General features: G+C 38.8%; 1 protein-coding gene across 2 annotated transcripts in view; it reads left to right on the top strand.

Moving 5' to 3' along the window:
- LOC133608508 (uncharacterized) overlaps nucleotides 1-19,732 on the top strand; it is a 69,549-nt gene that overhangs the window by 16,320 nt on the left and 33,497 nt on the right. The window contains exons 3-10 of one of the 2 annotated variants that reach the window (XM_061963778.2): nucleotides 4,496-7,955; nucleotides 9,628-9,867; nucleotides 12,522-12,645; nucleotides 12,725-12,818; nucleotides 12,924-13,010; nucleotides 15,663-15,779; nucleotides 15,867-15,965; nucleotides 17,365-17,652. In XM_061963778.2, coding sequence (XP_061819762.2) covers nucleotides 4,496-7,955; nucleotides 9,628-9,867; nucleotides 12,522-12,645; nucleotides 12,725-12,818; nucleotides 12,924-13,010; nucleotides 15,663-15,779; nucleotides 15,867-15,965; nucleotides 17,365-17,652 — 4,509 coding nt within the window. The remainder of the gene's footprint in view (nucleotides 1-4,495; nucleotides 7,956-9,627; nucleotides 9,868-12,521; nucleotides 12,646-12,724; nucleotides 12,819-12,923; nucleotides 13,011-15,662; nucleotides 15,780-15,866; nucleotides 15,966-17,364; nucleotides 17,653-19,732) is intronic. The other variant, XM_061963779.2, reaches the window with a different exon arrangement.

The following is a 19,732-nucleotide window of genomic DNA, read 5'->3' on the forward strand; positions in this document are numbered from 1 at the left end:
TGTATTCCGTTTATATTTACATCTAACACAATTTCCCAACTCATATGGAAACGGGGTTTGTATTATTACTATAAATGTGTATGTATCCACTATTTTGCCAAAAATATATGGCCACCTGCCTTGACTCACATATGAACTTGTAGTGCCATCCCATTCCTAACCCCTTAGGGTTCAATATGATGTCGGTCCACCTTTTGCAGCTATTACAGGTTTTTTATTTATTTATTTATTTTTATTTTACTACAAAGTGTTTATAGGAATTTTCGACCATTCTTCCAAAAGGGCATTGATGGACTCTGTGCAGGCCAGTGTAGATCAAAGTATTGGACAGGACGTCGGAAATGTGTAAATAAAGTTGTACTTTATATAAGAAAAAAATGGGCATACAAAACGGTACAAAACGATCCTTTTATCTTGTTACCATCTGTCGTTCATTCATTCACCCGTAGGCTCGTAATGCTCAATCTCAACAACCACAATGCACCTGCTCCCGGTCTTTTTTACATCCGGTTTGTCGCAATGAATTGTGGAACATGCAGTATCTTAGTTATTAACCCTTTGTTAGGCTATGAAGTAGAAAACAACTCAATTCAATAATCAATATCATATACATGTAGAAATCAAATCAATTAACTTTTAACTCTTTTTAACTGTAAATAATAATAGATTAATTTATCAGCAATTAAATCAAGTATGCAAATTATGAATGATCATCACACATGAACTATATAACCCATATGTTACAACAGCCAGTCAAGTTCATCCACACCAGACTCTGTCATCCATGTCTTTAAGGACCTTGCTTTGTGCACTGGTGCACAGTCATGTTGGAAGAGGAAGGGGCCCGCTCCAAACTGTTCCCACAAGGTTGAGAGCATGGAATTGTCCAAAATGTTTTGGTATCCTGGAGCATTGAGTTACTTTCACTGGAACTAAGGGGCCAAGCCCAACTCCTGAAAAACAACCCCACCCCATAATTCCTCCTTCTCCTGGAAGCTCACAGGAAATGTGGAGCTTTGTAGCAACTGACTGTGCAGAAAGTCGTCGACCTCTTTGCACTATGCGCTTCAGCATCCGCTGACCCCTCTGTCAGTTTACGTGGCTTACCACTTTGTGGCTAAGTTGCTGTTGTTCCCAAACTCTTCCATTTTCTTATAATAAAGCTGACAGTTGACTTTGGAATATTTAGGAGCGAGGACATTTCACGACTGGATTTGTTGCACAGGTGGCATCCTATGACAGTTCCACGCTGGAAATCACTGAGCTCATGAGTGCGGCCCATTCTTTCACAAATGTTTGTAGAAACAGTCTCCATGCCTAAGTGCTTGATTTTATACACCTGTGGCCGGGCCAAGTGATTAGGACACCTGATTCTGATCATTTGAATGGGTTTACCTCTATTATCAGAAATACAATTGTTTCAAATGCAACAATACATACAGTATATGTAATAATAACTTGAAAAACAAAAGAAAGCAGATAAATGGAGGGGAAGAAAGAGAAGCAAACTGTATTAACCTTGTAGATTGTTATAGTAACAATAGGTTACGCTTTGTCAGTGGGCTTACCCAGTTTCCCCTAGGGCAGGGGTCGGCAACCCGCGGCTCCGGAGCCGCATGCGGCTCTTTGATCACTCTGATGCGGCTCAGCAGCTTACTTGCCGAACCCCCCGATTTTCCCGGGTGATTTCCGGATTTCAGTGCCTCTCGCAGAAAACTTCCGGGATTAATATTCACCGATTTTCACCCTTACAGTTATAACAAAGGCATGCCATGATGGTACAGCATTTGGCGCCCTCTACAATCTGTATTAACAGAGTACCAGCCCAACCACTCCTTATACAATATGCATCTTCTGCTTGCACACGTACGTGACAGCAAAGCATACTTAGTCAACAGCCACACAGGTTACACTGACGGTGGTCATATAAAACAACTTTAACACTCTTACTAATAATGCGCCACACTTTGAACCAAAACCAAACAAGAATGACAAACACATTTCGGGAGAACATCTGCACCTTAACACAACATAAACACAACAGAACAAACACCCAGAATCCCATGCAGTCCTGACTCTTCCGGGCTACATACACCCCTGCTACCACCAAACCCCGCCCCCACCCCAACCCTGCTCCCTCACCCCCCGTGCGTCGGTTGAGGTGGGCGGGGTTTGGTAGCGGGGGCGGGGGGTGTATAATGTATCCCGGAAGAGTTAGGGCTGCATGGGATTCTGGGTATTTGTCCTGTTGTGTTTATGTTGTGTTACGGTGCAGATGTTCTCCCGAAATGTGTTTGTCATTCTTGTTTGGTGTGGGTTCACAGTGTGGTGCATTATTAGTAAGAGTGTTAAAGTTTTTTTTTAATACCGCCACCGTCAGTGTGAGCTGTGTGGTTGTTGACTAAGTATGCCATGCTGTCACTTACGTGAGCAAAGCGGAAGCCCCATACAACGTGTGGCTGATCAGGCACGCTGACTGTAGTGGGTGCTATATGCTGTACCATCACGGCACGCATGACGCTGACAGGCGCCATTAAATAAAAACCTGCGTGCCGCACCAGCTTTCAAATTCAACATATAGGTGTGGGCAGCGTGTCTGAGACCCCTTGTTATACATAGTACAAAGCAAAAAAAAAAAAACTTCGTATGCAGTGTTATTTCAATTACAATTTCAAAAAATTTTCGCGGCTCCCGTTGTTTTCTATAATTTGTGAAACTGGTCAAAATGTCTCTTTGACTGGTAAAGGTTGCCGACCCCTGCCCTAGGGGAACAATGTTAATATATGTTTGATGAAACGTAATTATACGGTTTTACCATGATTAAAGTTTGAAAAGGTAACTGTCGGTAACTTTACGGCGGATTACCATCAATACCTATATTTGTTGCATCCGAGTACACACACACACACACACACACACACACACACACACACACACACACACACACACACACACACACACACACACACACACACACACACACACACACACACACACACACACACACGAGATTGGAGATGAAGTGTGCAACATGAACAGTGATCATGTTTAGAGATGTCCGATAATATCGGACTGCCGATATTAGCGGCCGATAAATGCTTTAAAATGTAATATCGGAAATTATCGGTATCGGTTTCAAAAAGTAAAATTGATGACTTTTTAAAACGCCTCTGTACGGAGTGGTATACGGACGTAGGGAGAAGTACAGAGCAGTTGCGTCTCCTAGTCATACTTGCCAACCCTCCCGATTTTCCCGGGAGACTCCCGAATTTCAGTGCCCCTCCCGAAAATCTCCTGGGGCAACCATTCTCCCGAATTTCTCCCGATTTCAATAAACAATATTGGGGGCGTGCCTTAAAGGCAATGCATTTGCGTGCCGGCCCAATCACATAATATCTACGACTTTTCACACACACACAAGTGAATGCAGCATACTTGGTCAACAACCATACAGGTCACACTGAGGGTGGCCGTATAAACAACTTTAACACTGTTACAAATATGCGCCACACTGTGAACCCACACCAAACAAGAATGACAAACACATTTCGGGAGAACATCCGCACCGTAACACAACATAAACACAACAGAACAAATACCCAGAACCCCTTGCAGCACTAATTCTTCCGGGACACTACAATATACACTCCCCACCTCAACCCCGCCCACCTCAACCTCCTCATGCTCTCTCAGGGAGAGCGTGTCCCAAATTCCAAGCTGCTGTTTTGAGGCATGTTAAAAAAAAAAAAAAAGCACTTTGTGACTTCAATAATAAATATGGCAGTGCCATGTTGGCATTTTTTTCCATAACTTGAGTTGATTCATTTTGGAAAACCTTGTTACATTGTTTAATGCATCCAGCGGGGCATCACAACAAAATTAAGCATAATAATGTTCATTCCACGACTGTATACATCAGGATCGGTTGATATTGGAATCGGTAATTAAGAGATGGACAATATCGGAATATCGGATATCGGCAAAAAAGCCATTATCGGACATCTCTTTTTTATTTTATTTTTTTATTTTTTTATTTTTTATTTTCTTTTGTGTCCTGTCCAGCTTCTCAGGCAAATCATATAGTTGATGTAGATGCCCATGTCGGCTGTTCAGATTTACTTTACAAAAGAGAAGTGTAGGATACTTCTCTTGTTGCCTTATTTGTATTTGACTTTATTAAATGTATTTATATTATCATTTAGTGCAGCCGGGCCGGAGCAGGAGGGGGCAGAAAGAGAAAAAAAAGAAGACAGAGGGGGAAATTGTGGGGACAAGACAGAGAGACAAAAACAACAACACCAAACAACAACAATAGAGCAACATCAGCAAATACGACATGTACAAATATGATTATCGGACATCTCTAATCATGTTCATTCATCTTCTGATGTTTCCTCACCTTTCTTCTCGTCATGTGACCAAGTATTGTCAGCTGGTATCAAATGACGTCTTAAAGTCTCATGTTTGACGTTTTTCTAATCTGTCTCTCCCTCAGTCTCAGTTTGGTGGCCTGTTGTTTCGTCACGAGGGCTGGCCTCTGTGCCTCCATGAGAAGATAGTGGTTCAGCTCAGTCCTCTGGACCGCCACCTCCTACGCCCGGGAGACTTCTACCTGCAGCTCTCTCCTTCGGCACAAGCCGCCGCCTCCAGCCCCCGCCTGCAGGTGTGCAGCGTGTCGGACGGCGGCCATCATGTGGAGCGACAGGAAGTGCCGGCGCTAAGCCCGCGGTCCGTCTTCAGCATGGACTGGCTGGACTCCGTCAACAGGGACAGGGAGCAGCGAGGGATGCCCAGACTGGAACGCTGCCTCCTGTCCGCTCAGGGAGACGTCTTCAGGGTCCCCTGGGAGGACGTGGTCCATCCACAGTTCATCCACCGGCCCCGGACCGCCCCGGCCCTGGCCAGGGAGGAGTTCAGCAACCGGTCACGTGACCTCCCAGGACAGCGAGTCGAGCTACAAACGGACCAATCAGCTGCCTCCAGTGAGGGGGAGGAGTCTGAGGGCGAGTATGTGGAGCTTACAGAACTTCAGCTGCCTCGCTTCTCCCCACAAAAAGGTTCCTTGACACAATCCATCAGCCTGCAGCACCAAGCCAGACGCAGCGCACGTACACACACTACCAACACAGTCACACACTCTCCGACAAGTGATCACACACACAAGCACAACGCCACAAGTGATCACAAACACACTACCGACACAAACACACACTCTCCGACAAGTGATCACACACACAAGCACAATGCCACAAGTGATCACAAACACACTACCGACACAGATACACACTCTCCGACAAGTGATCACACACACAAGCACAATGCCACAAGTGATCACAAACACACTACCGACACAGACACACACTCTCATGCAAGTGATCACACACACAAGCGCAACGCCACAAGTGATCACAAACACACTACCGACACAAACACACACTCTCCGACAAGTGATCACACACACAAGCACAACGCCACAAGTGATCACAAACACACTACCGACACAAACACACACTCTCCGAGAAATGATCACACACACAAGCACAATGCCACAAGTGATCACAAACACACTACCGACACAGACACACACTCTCCGACAAGTGATCACACACACAAACACAATGCCACAAGTGATCGCGTACACGCTGCCGACACAGACACACACTCTCTTGCAAGTGATTTCACACACACTGCTATGGTTGGTCACACAAACACACATTCACATACAAGTGATCAAGCAAACACACACACTGCTGAAAGTGCTGACACAAAGACATACACAGCTCCAAGGAGTCACAAAAACACACACTCTCCTACAAGTGATCACACACACACCGCGGACACACACACCGTTACCGGTGGTCACACAAACACGCACATTAATACAAATGATCACACAAACACACCTTCTCCTACAAGTGATCACACTTACACACACACTGCTACAAGTGGACGTACACACACTGCTGACACAAACAAACACATTGCTGCAAGTGATCACACAAACACCGCGGACACAAACAAACACATTTCTACAAGTGATCACGTAAACACACACACTGCTACAAGTGGACGTACACACATCGCTGACACAAACAAACACATTTCTACAAGTGATCACGCAAACACACACACTGCTACAAGTGGACATACACACATTGCTGACACAGGCAAACACATTGCTACAAGTGATCACGCAAACACACACACTGCTACAAGTGGACGTATACACACTGCTGACACAAACAAACACATTGCTGCAAGTGATCACGCAAACACACACACTGCGGACACAAACAAACACATTGCTGCAAGTGATCACGCAAACACACACACTGCTACAAGTGACCACACTTACACAAACACTGCTACAAGTGGACGTACACACATTGCTGACACAAACACACACATTAATACAAATGATCAGACAAATACACCTTCTCCTACAAGTGATCACACTTACACACACACTGCGACAAGTGGACGTACATGCATTGCTGACACAAACAAACACATTGGTAAAAGTGATCACGTAAACACACACACTGCTACAAGTGGACAGACACACATTGCTGACACAAGCAAACACATTGGTACAAGTGATCACGCAAACGCACACACTGCTACAAGTGGACATACACACACTGCTGACACAAACAAACACTTTGCTGCAAGTGATCACACAAACACACCTTCTCCTACAAGTGATCACACTTACACAAACACCACTACGGACGATCACACAAACGCACACTATTCTACAAGTGGTCACACAAACACACACACTCCTACAACTGATCACACAAACACAGCTTCTCCTACAAGTGATCATACTTGCATAAATACACATTATTCTTCAGGTTCTCACACAAACACTGCTGAAAGTGGACATATACACAATGCTGACACAAACAATTGCATTGCTAAAAGTGATCACACAAACACACACACTGCTGCTACAAGTGATCACTCGCACTTATCCTCCCTGCCGGGTGTTCAAGCCTGCAGTAGAGCAAGCGTGCTCCCGCCCCTCTCCAGCTGTCAATCACAGGATGCGATCCCTGGTCGCCATCCAAACACGGGCGCTCCAACAGGAAGGCGTGGTGAGGGCAGAGAGGCGGAAGCTCAAATGTCAGTTGATGCTGGTAAAGAAGAGAGAGAAGAACGTTTAGTGGCTGCTGGGAAGGAGGAGGAGAAGGTCCCGGAAAGAGAGGAGAGACAAGATGGAGAAGGAGCAGTAATGGTGGAGCTAGAAGAGGAAGTTGAGCTTATAATAGTGCAGCACAATCAAGCAATTACACGCAATGAAGAAGGAGAGCAGGAAGTCAAAGGAGGAGAAGGTACAGAGAGAGCGAGTGGACCAATGTTCTCAACTGAGGAAACTCTTGATGAACACATAGCTGGACAGCCCATACATGCTGAGGACTCTTATTCTGAAAAGCTCACAGAACACATACACACTAAGGACTCTTGTTCTGAAAAGACGACAGAGCAAACACACGCTGAGGAAAAGATTACTGAACCCACGCACACTGAAAATTCTTATTCCGAAAAGAATATAGCGCACATATACCCTAAGCACTCTTATTGTGAAAAGCCAACAGAGCACATAATCACGGGGGGCTCTTATTCTGAAAAGCTTCCGGAACCCCCCCACAACGAGGACTCTGACAGCTGTGCCGGACGCACAAATGTCGGCGGCTCTTGTTCTGAAATCCGTTCTTCGCCCATCACGGAACGCGTGCCCACTGGAGACTCTTACACTGAAAAGCCTCAGCACTCTTGTTGTGAAGGGCTCCCCGTACACGCACAGAGTGAGGACTCTTATTCGGAAGATGCGACGGTGGCGTCGACTTTAGAGTCAAACTTGAGCACGTCCCAGGCGGTTTCCATGACGACAACACCAGTATCTCCCCAACCTCAGCAACACCGAGAAGAGGCGGTGGAGGGCATTAATGGTACAGTAATATCTACATTATTATCTATCTATTCATTATCTATCTAGAGCGGGAGTGTCCAAACTTTTTCCACCAAGGGCAACATGCTGACAATATTAATATGTTTTTATTAACACATTTAAAAAAAATACATACTAAATACGGATATCTATATTTAAAGACACAACTTTGTGTCAGCATTCTGTTATAGGTGACTAAGTATATTATTATGAATTATTAGTTAGCATTTTTTTTATAGCTTTTTCTTATTACGTTCCGTTATTTTTATTTATTTTTATTAAATTTTTACAATTGTTTTTCCCCCTGTAAAATAGAATGATAATATTACAATTGTGTAACTGCATAACCTTGTGACTAGTGTGTCAAAAATTCTGCCTGTACGAAAATATTAATGTTTTTATTATTGTTCTTTTTTAATGAATGAATTTGTAAGACAGTGGAATCTTTTTTTTTTTTTCATTAATTAACTAAATTTATATTAAACTTTTTTTTTTTTTTTTTAATTATATATGAGAGCTTCCAATATTTTAGATCAGGGGCATCCACCACGGTCTGCATACTTAAAAGTCAAAGTAGGCAAGGACCATTTTGATATTTTTTTGTAAAAAATAAAAAAACACCCAGATTTTATACAGTATATATTTAAATGTGCCATATGTAATAATTTCATGTCAAGTCATCATTAAATGGCCCTGATATGTCAAAAGGGTTTTGAGTTTTTCCTTGCCCTTATGTGGGCTCTGAACCGAGGATGCAGTCCTTTGAGACACTTGTGATTTAGGGCTATATAAATAAACATTGATTGACATTGATTGAAAAGGCATTAATCTTGATCTTTTTGCCCTTGGGGCTCAATTTTTACACTGAATTGCTAATCTTACTCTTGATTTTAATCATATTCAATAGTTATATGGGTTAAACCTGTATAGCGCTTTTTTACCTTACATCTATATCTATCTATTTACTGTTTACAACCTTTTCAAATGATATGAAACTATGTTTTAGTCACAGCTTATTTAATGTATAAACCTTGGGCTTAGGTCAGACTGATTCGAAAAATAAGTACTTACCAAGTATATTGCATAAGAAGGGACCCAAAAATAACTCAAGAAAAGTAAATGTACATACAATTATGTTGTGCTAAAATAAATAAACTAACTTAATAATAAAAATGTTTCTTAACTAAGCGGTCTATAACATTTAAGTGATAAAGAAAATCCAGCTTCACCGCTTTAGTCCTAGTTTTTGCACTTAAGAAACTTCTCTATGACTTTAGCTCCAGACTTCTTCTGTTTGTTTGAGATTGTCTTTACTGCCACAAGTGGTGGAAAAGTGAATTACAACTGAGTTCTGCTGTGGTCTATACAAACCACAGCTGAGAAGCCTATAATCTGTTGTCTGCCCTTCAAGGGGTTCAACACTATTATAGATGACTTAAGTATATTATTATTAATTATTAGTTTGAAAATGTCAGCTTTTTCCTCATTACATTCCGAATTTTTTTGCTCTTTTTAATGACATTTTCACTGTTGTTTTTTTCCAACTATATGCTGCGGGCCAACAAAACTTGGCCTGCGGGCCACAAATGACCCCGGGCCGCACTATGGACACCCCTGATCTAGTGTGATGAAATGCAGTGACAGGACTTTACTAAGAACGTGTTGTCTTTCAGCAGGTTTTCTGTCGACTGATTCCAGTCCAGCAAAACCTCAAGAAACATCCGACTTGTCGGTACCGGACGAGTCAGCTGTTCCCACATCCCACATCAAAGTCAGCCAGACCTCAGAGTCCTCCCACTCCTCTGGATCCTCCAGCCTGGTTGGGTTCTCTGAGAGTTCATCCTATTCGTGTAGATCCTTCCAGTCTGGCTTCAGCAGGTTGCTGTTAAAGTCTGGAGTTGTTTGCTTGCCTGGTAAGAACACCAGTTCTTATTGTGGAACCAACTCTTGATTAAGGTGGATGTATCTCGCCTGATTAGTCTTAGTTTATCTTCTGTCTTCAGTCCAGGGGGGTATTCCAGGTCGGAGGTTCAACAAAATCTGAGTCTAAACCTGATATCCAAGTTGATTTACTATAGGCGTGGAAACTTGGGTTCCAGAACAGCTTATTTGAATTAGTTCAACCAATCCTGAGTATGTTGACTCTGAGTTAAGACCACCATAATCAAAGAGCGTTGATTTTACGATACACCATAGAAATTAGCCGGACACAAAAGGTGTTAATTTGTGTATATGGTAGGAATAAACACGTTAAAAAAGAAAAATTATGCAGTAAAATAATATTGGAGTGAAGTGAGAGACAATTACTGTCCGACTCAAAGCAAAAGTTTGAATAAAGTAGTTTATTGAAAAGTGTAAGATGGATATGGAATAAAATATCATTTTAATTTAGGTGCAATCCTACGGGTAGAAAACGCAAATAGAGGCTGCCGAAAATATCTATTTGCTTTAATTATATTTGACATGTAAAGTTGATGCAAGTGCAAAGTAAATATTGTTTTTTTCTAACTCGGCACTTACTGTTACACCAATTTGCTTATCATGAATATTACGTACTCTTCCAGTCCATATCTTGTGGAAAGTTATTTTACTTGTAAGTACTATAGCTCACGGTTTCTTAACCTTTTTGACCTTTGGGCCCAACTTTTCCACTGCAGAGAGTCCTGGGGCCTACTCAAATATTGACAATGAATTAGTCATTTTACTGTTGATTTTAATCGTATTCAATAATTATATTTGACCTACTTACAGTTTACAACCTTGTCAAATGACATGAAACTATGTTTTAATCAAAGATTGTTATGTAAAACTTTAGGCTTAGGTCAGACCAATCCAAAAAATAAGTACTGACCAAATATATTGCATAAGAAGGGACTCATAAATAACTAGCAAGAAATATATGTGTATCCAATTATGTAGCGCTGAAATAAATAAACTAAACTAATAATAAATATGTTTCTTAACTAAACTGTCAACAAATACAAGTGCTAATGGAATTACAGCTTTACCACTTTAGTCATATTTTTTGCTCTTTTAGCTCCAGACTTATTTTGTTTGTTTGATATTATCATTACTGCCACTAGTGGTGGAAAAGTGTATTACAACAGAGGTCCCCTGCGGCCCATACCGACCACATCTGAGAAACAGATATTTTTTAGGCGGCCCTCTGGGGGGAATTTGCGGCAAAACAATGGGTTAAGAAACACTGCTATAACTCATATAAGTTATATTTACAATAATTTAAAAAAACTTAAAAAAATAAATAAATTCAAATGTAATATTTAGTCTGTTTTAGTAATCATTACATTTTAAAACTTACAATATTTAGTTTATTCGTTGTTGTAAAAAAAAAAAAAAAAAAAAAAAAAAATATATATATATATATATATATATATACTGTATACATATATATATATATATATATAGATATTACAATAACAATACTAAATAATGTATGTCTAATACATGTACCGGTATATATATATTCAAATGTGTATATATACATATATATATATATATATATATATATATATATATATATATATATATATATATATATATATATATATATATATATATACACACACATACATACAGTATTTATGTATATATATATATATATATATATATATATATATATATATATATATATATATATATATATATTTACAATGAAGAAAATAAGTATTTGAACAAAATATGTATATATGTATATATATATACTGTATGTATGTATATATATGTATGTATATATATATAAATATATATATATGTATATTTGTATATATATATATGTATACTTGTATGTATATATATATACATATATATATATATATATGTGTATGTATATATATATGTATATATATATATATACGTATATATATATATATATATATTTATATGTGTATATATACACAGTATATACTGTATATACATATATATATATATATATATTGTTTTAAATTTTTACAACAATGAAAACACTAAATAATGTAAGTTTTTTAAATTCAAACAAATCCAAATAATAGTGAATATCTAAAATGTATTGACTAACAAGATGGTTTTTTTAGCGGTCTTATGTAAAGTTGATATAATAGTAGATGTTATGATTTAACTAACCATCCATCCATCCATTTTCTACCGCTTATTCCCTTTTGGGATCGCGGGGGGCGCTGGAGCCTATCTCAGCTACTAACCATGGCCTCAAAATTCTCTCCCGACATGAATCTTATGGAATTAATATAGTTTGAACATCTTCTGGTTACAAAATAAGACACGTCATGTTCAGCAAGAGGAGAGAGACATAGAATACTTTTTATGTGATTATTTGTTTGTTTTTTTTGTAAGTCACCATGGTAACTAACTCTGAATTTGACTCACCTCGCGTTCATTTTCCTCTTCTCAGGGTTTACACACTCAGAGTTTTCACTTAACCTGTTTTCTGGAGAACCTCCCAGGTCCATATTCCTGTGTGACCTTTACATGACATGCATGTTCATAAGGCTTCAACTGCTCCCCCTTGTGGCCAAGGCTGGAAACGTCCTCATGAGTCTTTCTGCCCATACAGGAAGCAGAAGTCGGAGTGGCCGCGCTCTGGTGACAGTGTGCGCCGGGGACACGGTGTGGTCCAAACCGGAATGTGACGGCTTTGAGTTGCTCCGCCTGCTGCGCTACTACACCACCACGCTCAGGTACCGCTTGAATCCTTTCCGCCTTCGTCGCCGCCGCCGTGACGTGACGCTACGTCTTTTCCCTCCGCCGTCTTGACAGCGACGGCGTGCGAGCTTTGGGTCTGACCGTGCTGGTGGACGCCCGGAAGGCTGCGCCTGTGCCCGCCCTCTTCTCTGCCCTCAGGTCCATGCAGGTAAGACGGAGACATGTGAGATAAGTTGACTAGATCCGTGTGACAGCTTTTGTGTGTGTGTGTATGTGTGTGTGTGTGTGTGTGTGTGTGTGTGTGTGTGTCTAGGAGGACGTCCCAGGCTCTGTCCACACTGTCTTACTGCTCATCAACAAGGACACGTCTCTGCATGTGGACAAAGCTGCAGGTCCACAGGTGACATTTGACGCCCACTTTGGTGCACGCGTAAAACCATGAGTCAGTCCAGACCTGCGTAGGCCACTACAAATTGGTGTTAAGGCGGGCTAAAAGCCAGCAGGCTGTCAACTCACTGTCCAGCGCAGCTCTTAAGGCACCAGAGAGAAAGGTTTACACTACATAATAAGGGTGTGAATCTTTGGGCATCTAACGAGTTGATACAGTTCCGATTCCTGGTGTGAAGATTCGATTCAGAATCGATTCTCGCAATGTATTATTTGTCCATTAATTGTAATGAAACTTTTTAAAAACAGGCTACAGGTTAGAAAAGCTCATTTTGGTTGCATGGAGATGGCCTAAATGTAATTTTAAATATGGATTCTTCTTTTTCTTCTTCTTCTTCTTCTTCTTCTTCTTCTCCTCCTTCTCCTTCTCCTTCTCCTTCTCCTTCTCCTTCTCTTCCTCCTCCTCCTTCTTTATTCTTCTCCTTCTCCTTCTCCTTCTCCTTTTCTTCCTCCTCCTCCTCCTTCTTTATTCTTCTTCTTCTTCTTCATTATTCTTCTTCTTCTCCATTATTCTTCTTCTTCATTATTCTTTTTCTTCTTCTTCATTCTTCTTCTTCTTCTTCATTCTTCTTCTTCTTCTTCTTCTTCTTCTTCTTCTTCTTCACTATTCTTCTTCTTCTTCATTCTTCTTCTTCTTCTTCTTCTTCTTCTTCACTATTCTTCTTCTTCTTCTTCATTCTTCTTCTTCTTCTTTTTCATTCTTCTTCCTCTTCATTCTTCTTCTTCTTCTTCCTTCTTCTTCTTCTTCTTCTTCATTCTTCTTCATTCTTCTTCTTCTTCTTCTTCATTCTTCTTCTTCTTCATTATTCTTATTCATTATTATTCTTCTTCATTATTCTTCTTCTTCATTCTTCATTCTTCTTCTTCTTCATTCTTCTTCTTCTTCATTCTTCTTTTTCTTCTTCTTCTTCTTCATTTTTCTTCTTCTTCTTCTTCATTATTCTTCTTCATTCTTCTTCTTCTTCTTCTTCTTCTTCATTATTATTCCTCATTATTCTTCTTCTTCATTCTTCTTCTTCTTCTTCTTCTTCATTATTCTTCTTCTTCCTCTTCATTCTTCTTCTTCTTCATTCTTCTTCTTCTTTGTCTTCATTCTTCTTCTTCTTATTCATTCTTCTTCATTCTTGTTCTTCTTCATTCTTCTTCTTCTTCTTCTTCATTTTTCTTCATTCTTCTTCATTCTTCATTCTTCTTCTTCTTCATTTTTCTTCATTCTTCTTCTTCATTCTTCATTCTTCTTCTTCTTCTTCATTCTTCATTCTTCTTCTTCTTCTTCATTCTTCTTCTTCTTCTTCTTCTTCTTCTTCTTCTTCATTATTTAGCGATTAGGAGTGACAGATTGTTTGGTAAACGTATAGCATGTTCTATATGTTATAGTTATTTGAATGACTCTTACCATAATATGTTACATTTACATACCAGGCACCTTCTCAGTTGGTTATTTATGCCTCATATAACGTACACTTATTCAGCCTGTTGTTCACTATTCTTTATTTATTTTAAATTGCCTTTCAAATGTCTATTCTTGGTGTTGGGTTTTATCAAATACATTTCCCCCAAAAATGCGACTTATATATGTTTTTTTCCTTCTTTATTATGCATTTACGGCCGGTGCGACTTATACTCCGGAGCGACTTATACTCCGAAAAATACGGTACCCTTTTTCCAAGTTAAAAAAAAATTACTACTTCAACATTTCTTGCCCGATTTAAACAATTCCAACGCCAACCAATTCAGCTCATTCAGGACATTCATGCTCCTAATCATTTTCAAAAAATCCCGCTTTTCCCCAAATTCCCAAATTTCCAGGAAGTTCCCATTGAAATGAATGGGACATTTTTCCAAGTTGCACAATTCCCACATTTTTCAACCTATTCAAACCATTCCAACTTATGTTGGCACATTCCACTCATCCTAGACATTCAAACTTTCCCAAGTTCCAAACCAAATTGCGGTTTTCCTGGAAATTCAAACTCTTCAACATTCAAACCATTTCAGCGTTTAAACGATTTCAACAATTAAACAATTTCTACATTCATCCTACATTCCATTAGCATTTCAGTGCAGCGTCAGCTCTTCAACATTCAAAGCATTCCAACATTCAAACCATTCTTACATTCATACTACATTCTGTCAGCATTTCACTTAACTTCAACATTGGAGCATTTACACACAATTCCTTTAGGAATTTCCTCTTTTATTTTTATTTTATATGTTTTTTTTTTAAATTAATCAGTCCCAACAAAATAATACACAATAATACAATAATAATACAATTCCGATTCCAAAAACCAACATGCTATTCTGCAACATTCGGAATAGCAACCAACAGAGCAATTGAGAGGACACACAAACATGAGACAAAACAATCAAAAAGTAGTCAAACAAAAATGCATAATATCAACAACAGTATCAATATTATAAGAATTCCAACATAGCAGTGATTAGAAATCCCTCATTGACATTATCATCACAGCCATTTATTAAAAAAAAAAAAAAAAAACATTTAAAAAATGAACAATTTTTAATTAAAAAAAAAATGTGTGTGTGTGTGTGTGTGTGTGTGTGTGTGTGTGTGTGTGTGTGTGTGTGTGTGTGTGTGCAGGTAGAGGTGTTAAACTCCCTCAAGGCTCTTCAGAAGCATGTGGACCTCCATCAGCTTCCTGTCCAGTTTGGAGGTTCTTTCTCCTTCAGTCACAGCAGTTGGCTGACCTTCAGATTGGTCAGTAAACACACACATGCACATGCACACACACGCACAGAAAGTGCACACTTACGCACAGATTGTGTTGTATTGATTGTCCATCAGAGAGTGGAGCAGCTGACCAATCAGTGTAAAAATGTCATCCGCCTGCTGCAGAAGAATATCAATATCATGGAGGCCACAGCCCTCCCTGCTGCTGCTGAGGTCCCGTGCGCTCACACACACACACACACACACACACACACATTGACAAAAGCACATACACAAGTTTGTTGTTATACACTGCAAAAAGTCAGTGTTCAAAAACAAGAAAAAAACAAACAAAAAATGAGGGGTATTTTAGTTGAACTAAGCAAAATTATCTGCTAATAGAACAAGAAAATTTGGCTTGTCAAGACTTTCCAAAACTAGTAAAATTAGCTAACTTCAATGAACCCCAAAATACCTTAAAATAAGTATATTCGATTATAAAAATAGTTGGTGATTAATTTAGTCATCGATTCGTTGGATCTATGCTATGCGCATGCGCAGAGGCTACTTTTTAAAATTTTTTTTTTTTTTTTTTACAAGCCTTTATTTATAAACTGCAACTTTTACAAACAGCTGAGAAACAATAATCAAAATAAGTATGGTGCCAGTATGCTGGTTTTTTTCATTAAAATACTGGAAAGGATAGAAATGTAGTTTGTCTCTTTTATCCGATTATTAATCGAAGTAATAATCGACAGATTAATCGATGATCAAATTAGTTGTTAGTTGCAGCCCTAATATTAATATATATATATATATATATATACATATACATATATAAATGTATATATATATATATATATATATATATATATATATATATATATATATATATATATATATATATATATATATACATATAAAAATGTATATATATATATATATATACATACATATATATATATATATATATATATATATATATATATATATATATATATATATATACATATAAAAATTTATATATATATATATATATACATACATATATATATATATATATATATATATATATATACACATATAAAAATGTATATATATATATATATATATTTTTTTATATGTATATATATATATATATATTTATATATATATATATATATATATATATATAGTTTGCTGTACTGTGCCAACTGTACTACTATATGAGTACGTGTTTTTTATTGTTTCATCGAAAATAAAACAGCAAAGTCCATTTGGCTGTCATCTGTTTTAATTATGAGACACAATTGTGTCAAAGTCATGATTTTTTATTTCACGCTTGAAATAAGAAATTATTACTTTGAAAAAGCAGTTTTATAATTGGGAGTGTTGATGACACAGCTTTGCAACAGTTGATATTCTAGTTTCAAGCATGTTTTACTCAATATAGGTCATAAAATCTCAGCAACAAGCTGTAATATCTTACTGAGATCATTTAGGAGCAAAACAAGTAAAACACTCTAACATAAAATCTGCTTAGAGAGAAGAATTATCTTATCAGACAGAAAATAAGCAAATATCACCCTTATTTGAGATATTTAATCTTACTTAGATTTCAGTTTTTGCAGTGTAATGATAGTTTTTCTCCCAGGAGGCCGAGCAGCTGTTGTCCACCTACAAAGACATGATGTGCACCATCCTCCAAGACAGACAACTGGTCCAGCTGCAGCAAGAGGGCGGAGCCTCATTGTCACGCCTGCGCAGGGACGAGGCAGGCGTCGGCGTGACGAAGGACTACGTGGCGGCCGTGGACGCCGTGTCTCGTTTGTACGAGCAGGTGGACGAGCTGCTCCACCGCCTGGTGACCTTGTCCAACAGCAGGATTCAGGAGATGCACTTCATTGTGGACTTCAAGGGTCTGGAGGAGGGCTTTGCTGAGGTGACCGCCGTACATGAGCTCGCCTTCTGCTAGCTAAGCCCGCTATTTCTCTCTTAAGGCTGCGTTTAAGTTAGCTACTCGGGTCCAGACCAAAGTAAAAAGACTGCCCCTCCCTCTTGGCAAAACGTGCGCTTTGGGTAGTGCCCCATTCTGGCGTGAAGAAGGTGTGGAATATCAATGAATAAGTGACAGGGCGTTTTATATGAAGATTTTCTTAAAATTACTCCTAGCCCCTTCCTGCTCTGTCACTGATAAGAAAATAATTCCCCTAGTCATCCACATTGTCTCCTGATGCACCGTTTTAGCGTTGGGCTGGTAATTTACGCGCAGTGATCAAATCCCAGTCGGGGTTGTGCAACTTTAATGTAAGCGTGCTAACTGCTCGCATGTTTCAAGCACCAAGTCATATTACTTTGAGGTGTACAGCAGCAAAATTGGCTACAAAAGTTAGCATGCTAAATTTAGCATGCTAACAGCTGGCAAGAGTCAATTACAAAGTCATATGACTCTGAGGTATACAGCTGCAAAATTGGCTAAAAAAAAAGAGTTAGCATGCTAAAAGTTAGCATGTTTCAAGTACCAAGTTATATGACTCTGAGGTGTACAGCTGCAAAATTGGCTAAAACGTTAGCATGCTAATAATAAATAATATATGTTATTTATTGATTATGTCATAGTTAGTTCCATATCATACATACATAATATACATACATATCTCCAGTGAAGAGTCTCGTGCTCAATGGCAATATTATTATATCACAATAAAGAAAAGAAAATTTAATTAAGAACATAAAATTAAATTAAATTAAACATATCTCAAAAGGTTAATGGGAAGAAGTTTTCACTTTTTGTATCCCTCCTCTTTTAAATAGTTACTTTAACTAATAGCCATTTGGCATGCTAAAGTTAAGAGTCAAGTACCAAGTTATATGACTATAATGAGGTGTACAGCTGCAAAATTGGCTAAAAAGTTAGTATGCTAAAAGTTAGCAAGTTTCAAGTACCAAGTTATATGACTCTGAGGTGTAAAGCTGCAAAATTGGCTAAAACGTTAGCATGCTAAAGTTAGCATGCACGCATGCTAACAGCTGGCATGTGTCAAGTACCAAGTTATATGAGTCTAATGAGGTGTACAGCTGAAAAATTGGCAAAAAAAAAAGTTAGCATGCTAAAAGTTAGCATGTTTCCAGTACCAAGTTATATGACTCTGAGGTGGTCAGTGGCAAAATTGGCTCAAAAGCAGCTAACCGCTAGCATTTGTCAAGCACCAAGGTATTTGACTCTGAAGTGTACGGCTGCAAAATTGGCTAACAAAGTTAGCATGTAACACCTAGCACCTTTAAAGTACCACATTATATGATTCCGAGGTGTACAGCTGCAAAAATGGTTTAAAAAAAGTTAGCATGCCAAAAGTTAACAAGTTTCAAGTACCAAGTTATATGACTCTGAAGTGTAAAGCTGCAAAATTGGCTAAAACGTTAGCATGCTAAAGTTAGCATGCACGCATGCTAACAGCTTGCATGTGTCAAGTACCGAGTTATATGACTCTAATGAGGTCCACAGCTGCAAAATTGGCAAAAACAAAAGTTAGCATGCTAAAAGTTAGCATGTTTCAAGTACCAAGTTATATGACTCTGATGTGTACAGTGGCAAAATTGGCTTAAAAGCAGCTAACAGCTAGCATTTGTCAAGTACCAAGGTATTTGAAACTGAAGTGTACGGCTGCAAAATTGGCTAACAAAGTTAGCATGTAACACCTAGCACCTTTAAAGTACCACGTTATATGATTCCGAAGTGTACTGCTGCAAAATTGGCTAAAACGTTAGCATGCTAAACTTAGCATGGCCGCATGCTAACAGCTGGCATGTGTCAAGTACCAAGTTATATGACTCTAATGAGGTGTACAGCTGCAAAATTGGCTAAAAAAGTTAGCATGCCAAAAGTTAGCGAGTTTCAAGTACCGTATTTTTCGGATTATAAATCGCAGTTTTTTTCATAGTTTGGCCGGGGGTGCGATTTATACTCAGGAGCGATTTATGTGTGAAATTATTAACACATTACCGTAAAATATCAAATAATA

The sequence above is a fragment of the Nerophis lumbriciformis genome, linkage group LG06 (genome assembly GCF_033978685.3).
Source record: "Nerophis lumbriciformis linkage group LG06, RoL_Nlum_v2.1, whole genome shotgun sequence".
NCBI classification, from domain to species: domain Eukaryota; kingdom Metazoa; phylum Chordata; class Actinopteri; order Syngnathiformes; family Syngnathidae; genus Nerophis; species Nerophis lumbriciformis.